This window comes from Melozone crissalis, unplaced genomic scaffold (assembly GCF_028551555.1).
Source record: "Melozone crissalis strain CALT ecotype California unplaced genomic scaffold, PUWL_Pcris_2 ptg000057l_1, whole genome shotgun sequence".
Lineage (NCBI taxonomy): Eukaryota > Metazoa > Chordata > Aves > Passeriformes > Passerellidae > Melozone > Melozone crissalis.
In genome coordinates, this window is record NW_026535835.1 from 8594814 (window position 1) to 8612104 (window position 17291).

The 17291-nt window shown below is 43.3% G+C and overlaps 1 protein-coding gene across 3 annotated transcripts in view; it reads left to right on the top strand.

The window, feature by feature from the left end:
* SPECC1 (sperm antigen with calponin homology and coiled-coil domains 1) overlaps window positions 1–17291 on the top strand; it is a 71113-nt gene that overhangs the window by 13756 nt on the left and 40066 nt on the right. The window contains exon 1 of one of the 3 annotated variants that reach the window (XM_054287312.1): window positions 7634–7720. The exons of the other annotated variants lie outside the window; for them this stretch is intronic. Coding sequence (XP_054143287.1) covers window positions 7681–7720 — 40 coding nt within the window. The 5' untranslated portion in view covers window positions 7634–7680. Of the gene's footprint in view, window positions 1–7633; window positions 7721–17291 lie in introns of those variants that run through there. 3 annotated transcript variants of the gene reach the window in all.

Genomic DNA, 17291 nt, shown 5'->3' on the forward strand with positions numbered 1-17291 from the left:
AATCATAAACAACTTAAAGGGGGATGAGGCCAAGCCCATGGATCCATCCTTGGCAAGTGCAGTTGAGCAAATGGAGCTGGAGACTGATTCTGGCTGGAAGTTCTGAGCTGTGCTGTTTGATTTTGTAACTCCCTGGCTGTTTTGAAATCCCAGGCAGTGGGAAATGACACGTAGAGAAAGAGAAATGTCTTGTATTCCTTATCCACAGTGTGATGTCTTCCCATGTGCTGTCCTGAAGTGGCTGCTTGGGTTTGTTAAAGCCAGGCCAACAGAACTCTGGCATTGTTTTCAATGTCTCAGTAGATGAAAAAAGGCTGGAAAATTGTAAAACATGAGCAAGAGTTCACTAATCTTGGAATATATTTATGTTAATGCATGTACTTATAAAGCCATCCAGTCTTTGAAGCCATATAGCAAAGAAATTATTGTAAAATATATTAATAGAGAAGTTTGCGTATTCATGAGAAACTAGGACTGTCTTCCCCTAAGGTTCAGGATTGTAGGAAATCAATGACTTCAGATTCTGCTCCTTTGAGGTCTGCAAGCCAAATAACCTTAAAAAAGCAATTTCACAGAGAATTTCAAAGCTTCTTATGTGATCACATACCTCTCAGGAAGAGCATTGCATGGCAGGACTGGTATGCAAATAAAAAATTTGAGGTTCAGGCAGATGAAATTACTTTCTCAATGGAGCCTGGAAGTCATTCCAAATCCTTGCTCTGAGTTCTGTCATTCAGTCCATACAAACTCCCAGTTCAAGCACTTTCTGAGGACTTTCCTGGAGGCTGCCTGGGTTAATCATGTTCCTGTGCTGCTTTGATGTGATTTCAGTGGCAGCTGCTATTATCTGTCAGCTTGGACAGGAACCAAAAAGAGTCTGGACATAGCCAGGATGTGGGCATGGCACAGTCCAGTCACACATCATCCAAAAGCATTGAGACTATTTCAGCCCTTCCCATTTCTCACAAATATATTGATTTTTATATCAAGTGCTGCCAGCTCCAGTATGAGGTATCAGTTATCCCTGAAATGTAATTAAGAGATAGCTGTACTTTTTCTCAGGCTGCTTCATCAGCTTATTTTTTTTATAGCTAAATAAAGGCTAAATCTCTTTAGACATGATTTGCCTCAGAAACAATAGGAAACTGTCAATAACAATGTTATTATCACCTACCTTGGCATTTATAGAAATTCTGGTTATTTTACTGACAAGCTCAAGTTCTCTCTAAAGGCCAAAGCAGGAGACAGGTGCTACATCTTTGGGGGCTGGGAGAAGCCAAGATGCCAGCAGGACTGTGAGGGGTGGCCTGCTGTGTCACCCCCTGCTCCATCAGAAATTACCATTTATTATTATGCATAAAATGGGAAAGTCAATACTTGGCCTGAATTTTCAGCCAAAATAACAAAAACCTGTTGATTTCTGTGTGTTCCTGCTGAGTTGATTCACATCCAAGGCTGGGGATGGTGCCAATCCAGGAGCACAGAGGAGGGAAGCTCAAAGATATTAAGAGTTTCAATTATCTCCTCAGCATCTCTTGTCGAGGCTCTGAACTCTGCAGGTTACCTGGACAAAAGCTGCTAATCCCAGAATGGAACATTGCCAGCATTGGAAATGAAGCTGCTCTGCAACACAGGCTGTTGCAATAAACCCAGCAAATTAAATAGGGAAACAAAAATACCAAGAGATTTGGCATAATCAGGGAAAACTATAGAAGGGCCTGAGGCTTATGTTCTGTTGTGGCACAGTTTGGGTTGAACAATCTTCAGTAAGGAGGGGCTCTGTTTTGATGAGTTTTTCTGTGATTTGTCATTCACATTCCTGCCAGTTAATGTCCCAGTGACTAAATGTGATACCTGTGTATCTTCAATTCCTTCCTAGTGCTGGTAGAGCACATACCATTCCTCCATTTGTCCATCATTGTTTTTTCATGTAGTTTATGTGAAAAGTCTTGATTTCTCTCTGAAACAGCTGCTTGCAGCTTTTCTGTGTAGATAGTGCTGGTATTCAGAAAAGAAAGCTTTTAACTAAATGAGGCCAACTGGTCCCTGCCAGCTCTGGTGTTAGTGCTGGGAAAGTTTGAATATCACTGGTGAGACTTGTTCACCTGTGGCTGATCCCAGAGGGGAGGCTGGTGTGTGGTTTTATTGCACATAGCACTCATTAGATATGCTTCTTTCCCAGCAAAATTGAAAATGTGCCATGCTACAGATTTCAGAGATTCCTGCATGTTCAGAGAATTGTCATTTTCAGCTTGCTATTTGATAGTAATATAGGGACTCTATCAAATTTATTGTCTTCTCTCAGCCAACTTCTCTGCTTGTGATATGGGGTAAAAATTTAGGTTAATGTGAAGCTAATCCAGACCAGAAGCTTTCCCTCCATGGCCAGAAAATTCAAGGAAGTATCTTTTTTTAAAAAGCTTTCTTTAAAAAAGAACAAATCCTTGTGGAAAAAAAAAAATCTGACAATTTAGCAGTTCATAAGATGCTAATGCACCCCAATTAGGACAGGAAAAAGGAAAGTGATTTCTATTAAAGGACAGCTCTCTGACCTTGGGGCCCTTTTACTCTGCCATACATCAGCTTTTGACAGCGCCTGCTTTTTGTGATCTGCCACATCAAAGCACTGCTATAGGTTTGGGAGAGGTGGCTGCACTTTGCATTCAGGCTCGTTACTGTCTCGTTTTCCTTGTGAACGATGGTGCCAAGTGTGAGGGACACTAATGAGATCGGTATGTTCTGTTCCACCAGGCTCCACTGCAAAGGGCTGAGCTCATCTGGGCTTTCCCAGGAGCTCTAAATATGCCTCAAAACCTCATCTGGAAAGCCCACTTGCATTTTGCTCCCCCTTCCAGGTACAAGACATAGCTCTTGCATAATTATTCTATATCTAAAAGTGGTATAAAAAGGAAAAGAGGACTCAAGATATTGCTTTGTCAGGCTGTCATTTAAATTGGCAAGAAGTGCTGCAGGAATTTAGCATGCAAAGCAGTGGAAATGTGTCTGCATTTACATCCAGAGCTCTGCATGCAGCTGGCTATGCATATTGACATCTACACACATCTATAAATATCTGCAAGGATGTTTAACATATTGCTACAACCATGAACCTGAACCCTCCTGGCATCCCTTAGCAAAATGTTTCCTCTGAGTGTGATTTCCCCAGGTGTCAAGTAGTCAGACTGAGTTTCAGCACCAGTTTAGAAGATTTCACCCACTGTCCTCTGAAGGGAAAGCTCAAAATTTGAAGTAGATCAAATTTGGCATTCCAGATTTAGGTTATGGCTGCTACTTGTCAAGTTTCTCTTACTGCTCCTTACAAGGATTTTTTTTCCTTGGCACAGCTTGCAATTACAGTTGTTGGCTGCTGATGCCTTTGCTGAAAATATTCTTGTATTATATTTATTGCTGTGTTGTTTTTCATGTTTGAAGCTTTGCTCTTTCCCTCTGTAAGCCATGGGCAGTTGTGCATCCTGGAATGGCTGGGAATGGGGCTGCTTCACATGACTGTTCTCCAGGCATCTTTTTCCTCTTTGATAACTGGCAGTATAGTGAGACCAATGCATTTAGAGGCTGTCTGGTAGGATTTCTGATACCTGATCCTGTTATGGATAACAGGCTTTTTGAGAGGCATTCACAGGCTGGCTGCAGTCATCTTGCATTATTAAACAAGTAGGAATTAACTTCTGCTGACAACACTGTCTGCAGAACGTACCTTTTCCAAGCTTTCTTGCTGTCCTAATCTACTGCAGAATTTACATGTCCTCTGCTGAATCTCTGTTAACACATTCTGAGGTTCTGCATTCAGCCTCTTGTTAAAACCACCTGTGAAAGAGACCCTTTTCTGTGGCTGTTCCCTGAGAATGACTTTGTTGGCACACGTGAGCCCCTCTGGGAGCTGAGCCAGCTCAGAGGATTCAGTGTGTGGCAGGGACACTGAAATGCTGAGTCCTGAAGGCTGCAATGACTTAACTCATTAAATTGTTGACAGTTAATTGGCTCAAGGCAACATGCATAGGGAGGATTCATTACAGCTGTAAGGGAACTGTGGTGATCCCAAAAGCCTTCCTAGGGACACCTAAACAGAGGGGAGCATGCCTGGATGCTCCAGGAATAGCACCAATCTAGGATCTTCCAGCTTGTTTTCATTTCTTTCCAGGCTTCTTTCCTGAAGTTGTTCAGCAAAGTCAACACAACCCTGCTCTGACGACCTGCCCTGGGTTAATTATCAGCTTTCCTTCAGCTGGTTTGAAGAGAAATGATCCTTAACACAAATTCTCTGGGCCTAAATCTATTGCAGCCAGAATGCCTTGGCACAGGGCCATTGTGTTTGCACTTAAAGAATGGGAGGGAGAAGGAAAGGAACGCAAAGCTGGCCTGGTCTGACAAGTATGCAGATCAGGGGAGGGCTTGGCATTCCTTGTAGTATTTTTTTCCACTGTTTTTTTTTTTTTTTTTCCAGCAGCTTTTGGCTTATATTAGATTTTAGTAGTGTAGAACAAGAGGGGAGGGATTGACAGCTCCATCTCAGATGGGTTCCTGGAAGGCTGTGCTTCTGTGCCATGAACTGTGACCTCACCAAGTATCTTTATTACAAAAAAATTGTTTCTAGCATGGTTTAAAAAAACTTTTGTTCATCACGAGTTCAGCTCTAGATGTTATATTTCTAATCCTTTGGGGTCCACTATTGGGAATGATGCACAGATTCTGAAGATTTATTTTCCCTGCTACTTATGTACTTGGTGCTCATAAAATCTTCAGCATTAATAGAAGAGGAGTGTGATAGTGTGAACTCTGGTGGTTATGATGTCCACACTTAGGGCCCATTCAGTTTAGTATCTGTAACTTAGAATTCAGCCTTCTGGAGAGACTGTCACCTACCTGGCCACTGCAAATCTGAGATTTGTCAGCATCTTCACACTTATTCTCATGAGCATGGATTACAATTTGAACAGAAATTCCACTCATTCATTTGCTGTGTTGTGAGTAGGATGCAAAGAAAGTTGTGCCTGGCAAGCAAGTCCTGTCATTTGACTAGGGAGTGGAAAGAATTATGTACATCACACCTTCAGTAATTAACTCCCATTCTCGCTATATAGGAAAGGAGTGTTTGTGAAGTTCTATTGGCATTTCTACAAAGAGCAAGGGGATGAGTCAAGCTTCATGCTTAGGAAGAGACTTTGTAGAGTTGAAATGCATTCATTTGTTTTTGTAGCTTTATTACTGAAGAGGAAGGGAAAGTAATGCAAAATGTTCAGATAACAAATAGTTGCCTAAAGATGCATCTGTTGTGATTTGTTACCTGGTCCCCATCTCATGTTTGCTGCTACTCCTTTTTCCTCAGCTTGAGCTGCAAGCTCCATAAGCAGTAATCTCTTATCTACACCTCCTGCTCAGGCTGTAGCTGTATTTAAAAATATGTGCTTTACCTTTCATTTTGGACTGGGCTAGAAGTCTTTGGCCTGACATCATTCTCCTTATCATGGTGTTAGAATGTTCTGATTCATATTTCGTGCCACTGTCAAAAATAACAGATTGGGTCTTCCAGTCCTGACTCTCCTCCAGTGCTCAGATTTCAGGTGTGTGTGCTCCGAGTCAGTGATTACATTTTATAATTGCTCCAGGCTTGCACCAACGCTGCACTGGGACCTTGTTACACTATTCCCTTTTGTGATTACAGAAATAGAAAGCAGGTGATGAAGTAATAAATGCTCAGCTTCAGGATTTATCAGCCCAACAGACTCTCACAGCTCATGCAGCCCCTCAGGTGAGTCCTGTTGAGGGAAAGCAGAAGTGACTCCTTGGTCTATAGTGGAAGAAAATCTCTGTGGGAGATACATTCTAACTGCATTTGGAGGAAGATTGCATCTGTACTTTGGAAAGGGCAGGCTGAGTACCCACCACAGTAAGATACCAGACTTAAGAGATCATAAGATGACTTTTAGAGAAAGAATGTACTGTCACTGATTCCTTTTTGATGGCTTATTCATTAAACAAAGCGTTTTGTGTTTGACATGTCATGAGACAGAGGTAGACAGGAGTTGTTTAATGTCATCCAGATATAGACAGCTGTATGAAAACTTTTCACTTCATCTATAAAGTGTCAGAGGAAGAACAATGGAAAGCTGAAGACTGACAATGAACTCATCCTATTGTACTGAAATATTAGCAAAATTCTGCTTCTATTATATTGAATGGTCTCCAGATACTTTATCTGAAGTGATGGATTCACAACTAGATAGATTAATTCTCCATGTTTTATTTTTCAGGCTGTTTTGAGCCTAGGAGACACACTAGTTTATTATTTCTGAATTTGTTTTTAACCCTCTTGTTGAAACCAACACTCAAGAGGATTCTGTTAATTATCCATGTAATGGAAACTGATCACTGGAGTCATTCAGTATCCTTGTTTCCCATGTACATCAGGGCTCCATGAGTGTGGAGCATCTTGATTTTTTGGAAAGATGTGCTGTTGGTGTGCCTCTGGGTGAGTCTGTTCTATGCAGCTGCTCTTGCAGTGCCAGTCACAGGCAAAATTATTGATGATAGAGATGTGGTGTGAAATCTGCTCCAGTTTGTGGCTGCAAGTCTAGATGTGCTAGTGGCTGTCAGGTTTGATTGTTGTTTTATTGGCATTAGGGGAAATTTGGAAATCACTCTAATAGACTTTTAGGAATAAAATACCACATCCTTACATCAATAAAGAGGAATAGATTTCAATTCAACTCATTGAATGCTGTATATTGTTTAATATAATAGGGATGTGAGCCTGCTGTGCTGTTCTCAGCACCAGTGGAGGCTTAGAGCAGCTGGGGGTGCTCGGCTGACCCAGGAATAGCCCCAGAGGATATCAGAGCAGATCTGATGGATGGGACTTGTCAGAAAGGGCTCATGCTCACAACCACGGTCAGGTTTTCAGAGGAGCCCAGTCTCCATTTCAGCATCCCTTGGGTATCTCTGTTTTCACGAGACGCTGAGCATCTCTGAAACTGGGTCCCCTCATTTTTGTGGCAGTTTGGAGCTGCCCTTGCCCAGACATGTCAGTGCTGTGCTCAGCAGTGTACTTAGATCTGTGGGCAGGGTCTGTTTGCTCTATGCTAAGCATGGTGGAACTGGCTAAAAATTAATGTTGGCTTTGCTTTGGAGACATTTGGCTGCTCAGGTCCCTGCTGACTTCACCTTCAGCCGTGTTTCGCTTAGAAACACCGATACGGGACGGGCTCCATGGTGTTCCCCTTTCCGCCACGGCTGATCCAGGGCAGGGAGGCTCCGCTCCAGGCGGTGCTGGGGGAGCATCGAGGCCGTTCGGAGAGAGTATCGAGGTACGGTGCTGGGGAGCATCGAGGCGGTGCTGGGGCGTCGCTCCCTCCCGGAGCCGCGGCCCGGCCCGAGCTGCAGCTCCCGCGGCCGCCGCTGGGTGTCCCCCGGCGCTGTCCCGCTCGCTGCCGCCCAGCCCGGCCCGGAGCGGGGCCGGCTGAGGGAGGAGGCGGCGCCGCAGCCGCCTCGGCGGGGCCGCAGCGCGGCTCGGCCGCCAGCAGCAGCTCGGGACGCGCTCCCCGCCGCTCCCCGCCGGGGCTGCCCGAGCCGGGCACGGCCAGAGGCCGCTCCGCGCCCGCACCGGGCATGAGCGGGGCTGCGGCGGCCTGAGGGGGCTCGGGAGGAGCCGGGCGGCCGGAGGAGATGGGGAACCAGCCGGGCAGGGCGGAGGAGCACGAGCAAGGTGTGTGCGGGCGGCGGGGCGGCGGCACCGCGGGGATGGCGTTTTGTCCTCGGGGGCTGAGGCGGCTTGGGGCTGCTGTCACAGCGAACGCCGGTGGCTTCCAACCTGCCGGGGACACTGCTGCTGTTTGCCTTGTAAATGCGCTTTATTGGCGTTCCATACCTGAGATCACAGCACCGTCCTCACGGGAGCTCTTCTGAAAGGAATCCTTTGGAGCAGAATGCCTGCAAGGGTGGGACCGTGTTCGCTGACAGATTTCTTTCTTTTTCTTGGCATGGTCTGCATGATGCAGCTAAAAAGTTCCAAAGCCAATGTAGTGATGTGCATAGAACTTGTCAGGATCTGCAGCTTGGATGTGTTAGCCTTCACCATTGTTCGTGGCCTGAGGCCTGAAATTTTCCAGGCCTTAGAATTTAAAATGATGCCTTTGTGGAAGGTCTCCCACCATTGTCCTTTCAGAAGTGTAGTGCTCTGCATGTTAATCAGGAGCAGATTTCATAGAAAGCTGAGAGCTGGTATCAGGTAGATCGCATTCCCGTGTGCCAAATGTCTGCACTGTACACTAACACCGCTGCTAATTTGTTCCTGATGCCGTAGAGCTGCTTCGCTCGCCTTCTGATTTATTTTGCTTGTTTCTCAAATGCTGAGCGAGGTGGAAAACCCGTAGGTCCACTATTCTCTGCTGCTTATTTCTCAGTTTCTTTCCGAATTTAGAACCCTCTAACACACATAAAACCACAATCAGTTGTATTTCCTGGCACTCTGTTTCTTGCTGTTGCCATGGGAATTTCATTCACAAAATCCCATTAAAGTTGTTATTGCTTGAGCAGGGGTTTCTATGACTTCGGGTCGATGTGTAGGTATTGTTGTAAGAGCAAACACAAATGTACCTGATCTCTGGAATTGTCAGCCAGGGCTGCATTGCTGCTCGGGGATCTCACGGCAGATCTGCCAGCGAGTGCTGGAACAGCGGCGAGGTGTAGTGAGAACTCTCTAGCACTATGTTAATCACCGGGCTAATGAAGAACACAAAAGCTGCCAGTACCCAGTCACCAGAAGAAATGCTGCCCTAAGGGAAAGTTAAACTTTAGGCTGGAGAATGTGGCTGCCGACATCCCCAGCCCCTGAAATGCGCTGGCCGCTGCCAGCCAGCGAAGTTTTGCTGGAGCTAAAAGTGTAATTTTGGGGTGGTAGTACTGATAATAAACTAAGGGAGAGCTGGATAATGGCCCGAGGAGACGCACTGCTGACTTCTGATCAGCTGGAGCAAACGGACTCTGATTTTGCTGGGCCATTTTGAACAGCTTATTGCTGTTAACACAGATGATAAATGAGTGTGCAGACCCCTTGTGGGTTTGAAAAATCTCTTTCATCCTTTGTTTTCTCTTGATTTATTTTTTTATTGAAGAGGAAAGAGTTATGCTTGTGTTGCACCTAAGCAGTTTTTAAACTGTTCTCAGTTTTTAAGAATAGGCTGTACTAGGTCTTGTTTGAAAGTCCTCACTGTACATAAGGTATGAGTAAAGCTGAAAACCAGTGTTTTGTCTTGAACTATGTGTTCACAACGCCAGTGTTTAACCACGAAAGAGTCAGGAACATTCCTGCTGACAAAAAGAAAAAAATCTGACAACATAGTCCTTATTGTGTGTGAGAGCTCTGGCTTTGGAGCTCAGAGTTTGTGTTTTTGACAGCTGGATGCAAAACCTGCTTCTCACATCAGAAAGTGATACTCGTAGTATCTCTGAGTTCTGTTTCTGCTTGAGTGAACTTAACTCAGCTCTCATTCAGGAGCACCAACTCCTTGAACAACTGTGGTACTTGTAGGCTTGCGTTTGGAACAACCAGACTAAACCCCAGGACTGGGTTTCTTTATTGATCCAGCTCATGAGCCAGCTTTAGCGACAGACAACCCATTTGACTGTTCCCTGAGCATGACATTCAGGGTTACCTTTTCTACCTTCTTAGGAAACTTTATGGACATCTTATGGCTCATCTCTAAGTCTTTCACCCCAAACTTACCATCTTGGGGTGCTGGGGGCAGATTTGTTCCTCCTCTTGGTGTCAGTGGGCACTGAAGCCTTTAAAAATCTCATCCTGTTATGATATAGGTTATCATTTCAAGTAAAATACTTGCTTTCACATATTTACAAGAGTATTATGTACCTTAGTGTGTTTTCCTATTAAGTGTAAATTCTGGGTGGGCTGGTCAGTGCTGTCCAGGAACAGGAAGGAAATTATTGCCTCCAAGCTGAGCAGTTGAAGGTTAACACATTAATACAGGAAAATCAAAGAACTGGGACTGACAGGGCAAGGGACTGTGGTGAGGAGAAGACGGGAAAGGAATCCAGTTCTGGTGTCTGATGGGAATGTTTGGAACAGAAGACAAGACCCTAACAGCCCAGTATCATCTCAAATTAATCCCCATCTTCCTAAGAGTGTCTAACAAGGATTTGAGAGGATTGCTTGTAATAACATTAAATTCTATAGGCTTTTCCTAGCTACTAATTTAAAACTTACTTTAAACAGCTTTTACAATAATTTGTGAGAACTTTGTGGTGAGTGACCCAAGTTTGCATCACTTCTTTGCCAAAACACTGCTCCTTGCAAGTCACTGGTTTCCCCAGTGCTCTGAATATTCATATTTTTAAAACCAGTGGAGGTTTTAGAATGAAAACACCTATAAAGTACTACAGAAAATTATGTGAAAGGCGAGTGAATATTGCAGCAGTTTGTCAGCAGAATCGGTTTTCTGCTTTTGAAACTGACTGCCCAAGCTAAAGGAAACAGTGTATACAAACAGAGGCCACAGCACCTGTGGAATAGCTGGAACATTTCCTGGGAGCTATGGAAGAATCCAGAATTATCCAGTGCACAGTATTTACTGGGAGAAAGCCTTTCAAACATAGTTTGCCTTGGAAACAGGGAGGCCTCCTGTTATTTCTGAACAGGAGCACTGATGTTCTTTGACACTGGTTGACACGCTGATGGGGGGGTTGTTTATCCTCCAAACATCTGCAGGTGATGGATGATGAATATCTTTGGGAAGAGGTGGAAAAAAATGACTCAATACCCACAAAAACTTTCCTGAAAGAATGGCTTGAATGGGAAATGTTAACTTCTCCTGTTGGAACAAGGTGACGGGTGGGGTTATCCAAGGGTTAGGCTTTTTTTGGGATTGTGTTTATTTGTAAAACATGCTTACATGGCTTGGATGAGAATATCAAGTGTCAGTGCATGCACTGAGTCAGTATTGATCTGTTTTCTTATGTCTGTTTTGTCCTGGCCCAGGGCTGGCTTCATTTGAGTTTGAGGAAGGGATTTTTCAGTGTAAAACATAGGAGACTTTCAAGATAAATGCTTTTGTAGGAATACATGTTCTTGTCATTTCTGTTCTTTGTTTCCAGGGTGTGTAGTCAGACCTTTCCTGGGTGCTGTCTTTAGTCTCCCTCTTTTTTCTCCCAAACATGGGAGCCGTTCATTTTAACTCTGCTGGATCTCAGAACACCATTTCTGCCAAGCAAGAGCTCGAGAGACCAGATGAGTTTAATGATGGTGTGGGGGGAAGGGAGGGAGGGGAGAGGGGCCAGCAAAGCTAATGAATCACATAACAGCTTTCATGGAAATACCGACTGCAAGTCATGTCCTCTTGCAGCTCGGGCAGCCAGCCACAGACCTTTTGTTCCCAGTGGAGCCAACAAACCACAATTTGCTCTCCACTGGATAGTTTAATTCCTTAGTCACCTCTTCCTCCCACAAGTCATTCTTGCATGGGGGGTTTGCAAATGCTCTCATTTTTCAGAGTAGTAACACACTGCTGATTAAACTGGTATTGAAGAACTTTATTTCCCCCTGGAGAGTAATTTTTACTTGACTTCAGCTTTTCTTCAAGGCCAGCTGTGTGGATGGGTCTCGTGAGGTGACTTGACAGGGCTGGCATGATGAAATCATTTCAGGAGGACTGACAGACACATCAGTCAGTGGCAGTGTCCCCTCTGCTCCCAGAGCAGTGAAATGGGAGCAGCCACTGCCACAGTCTGGAGTGGCCTCCTAGAGGAATTTAGTCATGAGTGTAAGTAACTCACCTCTGGAATTATCTGAGGCACTGCTCAGTGATAATCTGAGGTCCCCTGATTCCAAGTTGAAGGGCTAATGAGAGCTAAATTAGTGCAAAAGATCATCAATAAGCTCTCCTACACAACAGGGCCTTCCCAGCAGTTTTCTGCCCTGCCTGGGAGGATGTCTGAGTGGGAGTGCTTTCTCCATGGGCAGGATGACAGCTTTTACAAGAAGAACTTTTAGGGCATGGCAGGCAGCAGGATGTGGTTTATGCATTTTGTGTCAGATTAATTTCCATCAGCAAAACAAAGCCATTTTTGGATAAAGGAGGGAGCTTCTGGGAATCCTGTTGAATGAGCTGGTCAGCAAGAACTTGTCCTGTGGGTCCAGAGCTCTGCATTGTGCTGTTGCCCCAATGCTGGTGGTGGTTTAGAACTTACCAGTGATAGATCTAACATGATAATAAATGTAAAAGCTAATTTTCTTGATGATTGTTTCATTAGTTTAGTTAATGTGCTTGACAGCTGCAGAGTGACAAGGGAACAGCCAGGGGATGGTTGTGGCTCTGACACAGCATTAAATTACCTGAAAGAGGGAAAAGGGTGGAAGGAGAAGGGAATAATGCTGAATTAGGGAATAATGGAGAAAGAGGTTTGCTTCTTTTTCTTTGGGGTATGTTTGGCTCCTCAAGATCTTGAAGTCATAAAGCTGGCCAAAGAAACCTGAGCATGTATTGCCCCTTGGTCTTCCCACTGAGCCCTGGAGGTACTGAGGGGTTTATTTGGAAGCAGTCCTGTGTTCTGGGCCTTCTACCAGTATTTCAGCAAAGTAATCTGTCTTATTTTTTTCTCTTTTCAATTCCTCCCCAATTTTACTAATTTACTCTTCATAAAATCTGATTTCCACAGGGAATGTAGCTTTCAAAACAACATGAGATTCTAAAACTGAGGCAAGAGTACTTCTGTGATTTTGTTTGTACTGCACTGCTTGTGAAGAACTTAATTTGATTTTTCTGTGATTCTCACAAACTAGCAGTTGAAGATAGACAAATATTGATATCTTCATTATTTTCTATTACTTTGTCATTCTGTATCTCCAAGCAATTTGAGCATGATGATTGAAGATGATCTAAAACTGAGATCTATGATGATGGTAATAGACACTGTTAGATTTTCCATGCATCAACTCTTTTCTTCCTGTAATCCAAAGCAGGCTTGTGTTCACAGATCTCTTTGGAATGTTCCATCTATTATATTTCATGAATTGTTTTTCCACAAGCATCAATAGGTATGGATTGCATGTTCTGAGGCAGAGCGCTCTGCCCTTGTGTGCTGTGTGGTCATGGGTTGGTTCTCTCAGGCTGTAAATTACATCAGAGCTGCAGCTTCCTGCCCTTCTCATCAGGCTCTGGAGCACACAGCTAACAAGCTCTGTATTTTTATCAGCAGCAAAATTTACATTTGAAGTTCTTACAGGCAAATTTCATATTCATCGCTGGAAAAATGCACTCTTGGGAAAGCAAAGGGCTGACATGAGTTTTCAGGGTTTAGTTCTGAGCATGTGTAAGGGATGTGTTGGCTGAAACAAGGACATATATTTTCCATTTGTCACCAGCTCTGTAGGTTTTGTATCTTGGTTGGAATTTATTCAGTTGCTTAGGAAAAATGTTAGGAGCAAAGCAAATATGTCCACATCCCATGAGCAGAGTTCTGTTCCTCTCACATTCCTGCCCTGATGGATGCTTTGGTGCTAAGTGTTAAAAATCATTGCTACTCAGGCAAGTAAGAATTTTGCCAGCAACTTCAATGAAATCATATTTATTAATGTATGGAATGAAAGTGGCTTTAGGGGCAGGGTGCAGTTAATCCTCTGACACATTTTACTTATGTTGGATGACTTTTATTTCTTCCCCAACTGAATTAAGAAATCCCATCCTGTACTAAGGATAGAAATCTGTTTTAATTAGTCTGAAATGTGCAGAATGCAAAGGTGGCTTCTTCCCTGCATCTGGAGGATATTCTTTTGTATTTTTCACACCCTAAAGGTCTTCTGCATTGTGCCATAGCAGCATTTATACTGAAGATGTAGAAATCCTTGTGATACCAAATAATTATGTTCATATAATCCCTTTTATAGGAGTTGTTTCCGCAAGGGTGTGGATAATGATAAATTTGTTGGCAGGAACTGAGTTCTCTGCAATACAGGAAAGACCTTCAAAAGTATAACTGAATACTTATTCTCATAGACAAAAATGCTTATGATTCCTGAAATAAAACAGAGGTAATTCCCTGTGCTTGTGCAGAACAGAACCACCTCAGCATGAGGTTCATTAGTCATAATTAACAGCTGGTAAGAGGGGATGAGGTTCCATGAACAGGAGTCATTCCAGGACTGGTAATTCTCTGTTGGGAAAGTTCCCTCAGAGTGCAACAGCCTTGCTGTTGTCTCTGCAATAATGTGAAATAGTTGCTAAATTGCAGCTTGTAGAGAACCTTGCATTTTTTTGTTATTGAAAGCTAAATTGTCAAAATTCTGGGGATTTTTTCAGAAAAGAAAAAGCATTTTAAAATTCTTTGACCAAAGGGAAGTGGTTCAAAGTCTTGTTCCCCAGAGCCTGTGGTGTCAGCTGTAATGCTGCGAGGGGATAAGGTGGTGGTGTCATGTCCATCCCAGTCTGGAAACATTCCTTGGATGGAAAGAGTGTTCCAGAAAAGTGGTGCAATTCATTTAAACCTTCAAAGGCTTTTAGTCCTCTGTCTAATGGAAGGCTGTGTGCTCATACAGCCTCAGTTTTCAGCTGGCTAGAGCAATGCACAGAAATATTTCAAGCAAGGCCTCCTCAAGTCCATGGCAGTAACTTTGCTTAACCCAAAGCCATGGATCCTAGGATTACAATTTATTTTGCCACAAGTTGGGAGGCATAGAGCTCTAAATATGTTTTTCCAGGCTTTTCAGGGCAAAAGCTGATCAGGATGGAGGTGTCAGAAGGAAAGAGCCTTTCTTTGAGGGGCTGAGGATATTTCCACAATCCTTATCTTCTAGGTCTTGAGAAATGCTTTCATAAAACCTTGTTGAGTTTGAAGAATGGACTAATCATGTTAAGAATTACTCTCAGCCTCCTCCACACATAGTTTCTTTGAGGCTGCTTGACTGTGGAAAATCTTTGACTGATCTTTTAATTAAAAGCTCTCTTTTCTTAAAGCAAGGAGTTCAAGCTCTTCCTGCTTTGAAGTGGGCAATGTTTTATAGATAAATATCTCATTATGTTATGAGCTTTCTCCTCTCCCCTTGTGTCTCATTTCTTTTCCTGATGTGTCTCATCCTGTGTTGATAGTTCTGATGATTTCAGCCCAGCTCCCAGTATTGGCTGTTCTTGGCTCTGTGCTGGGCTGAGCTAGAGCTCTGGATGAGCTGTGGAGACTAAACTGGAGTCCTTTCCCCACCCCCTCACAGAAGCAGGCTGGAAATGACAATAAAACTGGGTTTATTATGTGGCCATCACATTTCAGTAAACAAAAGGCAGTTGTAACACCAGTGCAATGCAAACTGGTTATTAAGCATTAAGCAAACAATTTTTAAAAATAAGCTTCCAGCTTTTAAGTTCTGCCCTTTCAGGGAAGGAAGAGAAGTCTCCTTTCATGTTTCCATTTGTGATCCCTTTCCCCCCTGCCTTTCTGGATTAGCAGGATTTGGGAATTCATGAGGACAGAAGTTCTTTTGGCCAAGTGTGGGGCAGCATTCCTGAGCTAGAGGGTTGGGATCATGGATTCCTGACCCAGAGCACCCCACACCAGTGCTTGGAGAGGCATTTTCAGCTTCTTTTCCTCTGTGATGGCTCTGCTCAATGGGAAGGACAAGGAATTAGAGCATTGTTTACAAAGAAATAGAAGCGTGATGAAGCCCCATGCACGTATCTCTGTTCCAGGTTCAGTCCATTGCATGGCCTCCTGAACAATTAAACAGGTTGAGTAAATTACCTGCTACTTGTGAAAGTGTTGGATATTAAACATTTCCCCTCTTACAATGTTTGGTTATCCCTTGTGTTTGTGGAGAGATATCAGATTTTGATGGTTATAGGGATCCACAGCGCCTGACTTGTCTGGAAGGAGCAGGAGCAGGGTTCTCACTGTTCCTTCCAATTGAATTATTGGACCAGGGGGTTTTAGGACATTCCTTCATTAACTTGAGCCACAGATCACATTCAGTTGTGACAACCACTGTGCATGGAGGAGCACAAGTACTGACAGCCACTGCTAAGTGAGTTGGTATGGTTGGATTTAGGGTTGGTTAGTTTTGTTTGCTTTTTAATTTCCTGTACTTCTCAAAACACTCAGCACTGGTATTTTATCCATTATAATTGTATTTTCCAGAAATGGAAGAACAGCTGTTTTATCACCATGTTAACCCAGCAATGGCTGAGTGGAGAACTTCTGGGCTAGATTAGCTGGAAGCTGCTTTCTGAGCTGAGGAGAATTATCTCCTTGTCTGCAAGCTAGAATCAAGGAAAACCCTGGGATTCTAAGTGTAGCCAATGGTCATTTATCTAGGAGTATTCCTAGTACAGCCATAAGAATTGAAAAATTATTTCTCTGCTTTAACTTCAAGCAAATCCCTGCTTTTTCTGAGCAACACATTCTGGGGGATGTGTTATTAACTCCAAGGATGTTCCCCACAACATTTGTTATAAAAACCTTCTGAAAGCAGAAGCCTCAGATCTAACAGGTAGGAAAACAAAGGAAACTCCAGTCTTACCAACCATATCAAACAAAAAATCCTTTGTTTCAGTGAATTCAGTGATTTGTCCCTCTACACAAAATAAATCATATTTATGGATTTTCTTTTTTAACAGCTGTCAAAAAAACTACCAGAATAGAGTTTGGCTTAAAATTGATTTAGCTGTAGATATGAGATGATTATACCTGATCCTATCTTGTTTTTACAGGTGCATAGGCAGGAAATGTTCCAGAACAAACAAAATCAGGAAGTGTCCTAGTACACAGAAATCCCAATAATTTTGGTGTGCTTATGTCACAAGTATATAGAGTCAAGCCCCCTTTAAGGAATATAAAAATTATGTATTGTTTTTAATAATGAGCTATGATGGTTGTGGAAATTACAAATTTGCATTAAAACCAGCAAGTAGGGGTACTTCATTTTAAAAAGGGAGAATTCTCTATTTCTGTAACTTTCACCAGATTAATTTTGAGATAGTGCTACACATTAACTGAAAGTTTTAGTCATTCTTTTGTGGGGGTTAGACAAGGGATATAACTTGGAGGTGACTAAAGTTTTTGGCAGGCCCAGTGGTATTAACAGCTCCAAAAAAAGTAGTGTTGAGTTTACCATAGGGATATTCCAGCAAGTGCAGGATATAGAATTTCCCTGAACATTTGCTTTGGATGGCTCAGTGTTTGTTATGCTCAGGTTGCTGGGTACTCCAGAAATCCAAAGCAGCTCAGGGGTAGATTCCACCCCAGTTATGTTGGTAATTCCATGGGGTTTGTGCCCCTCATTC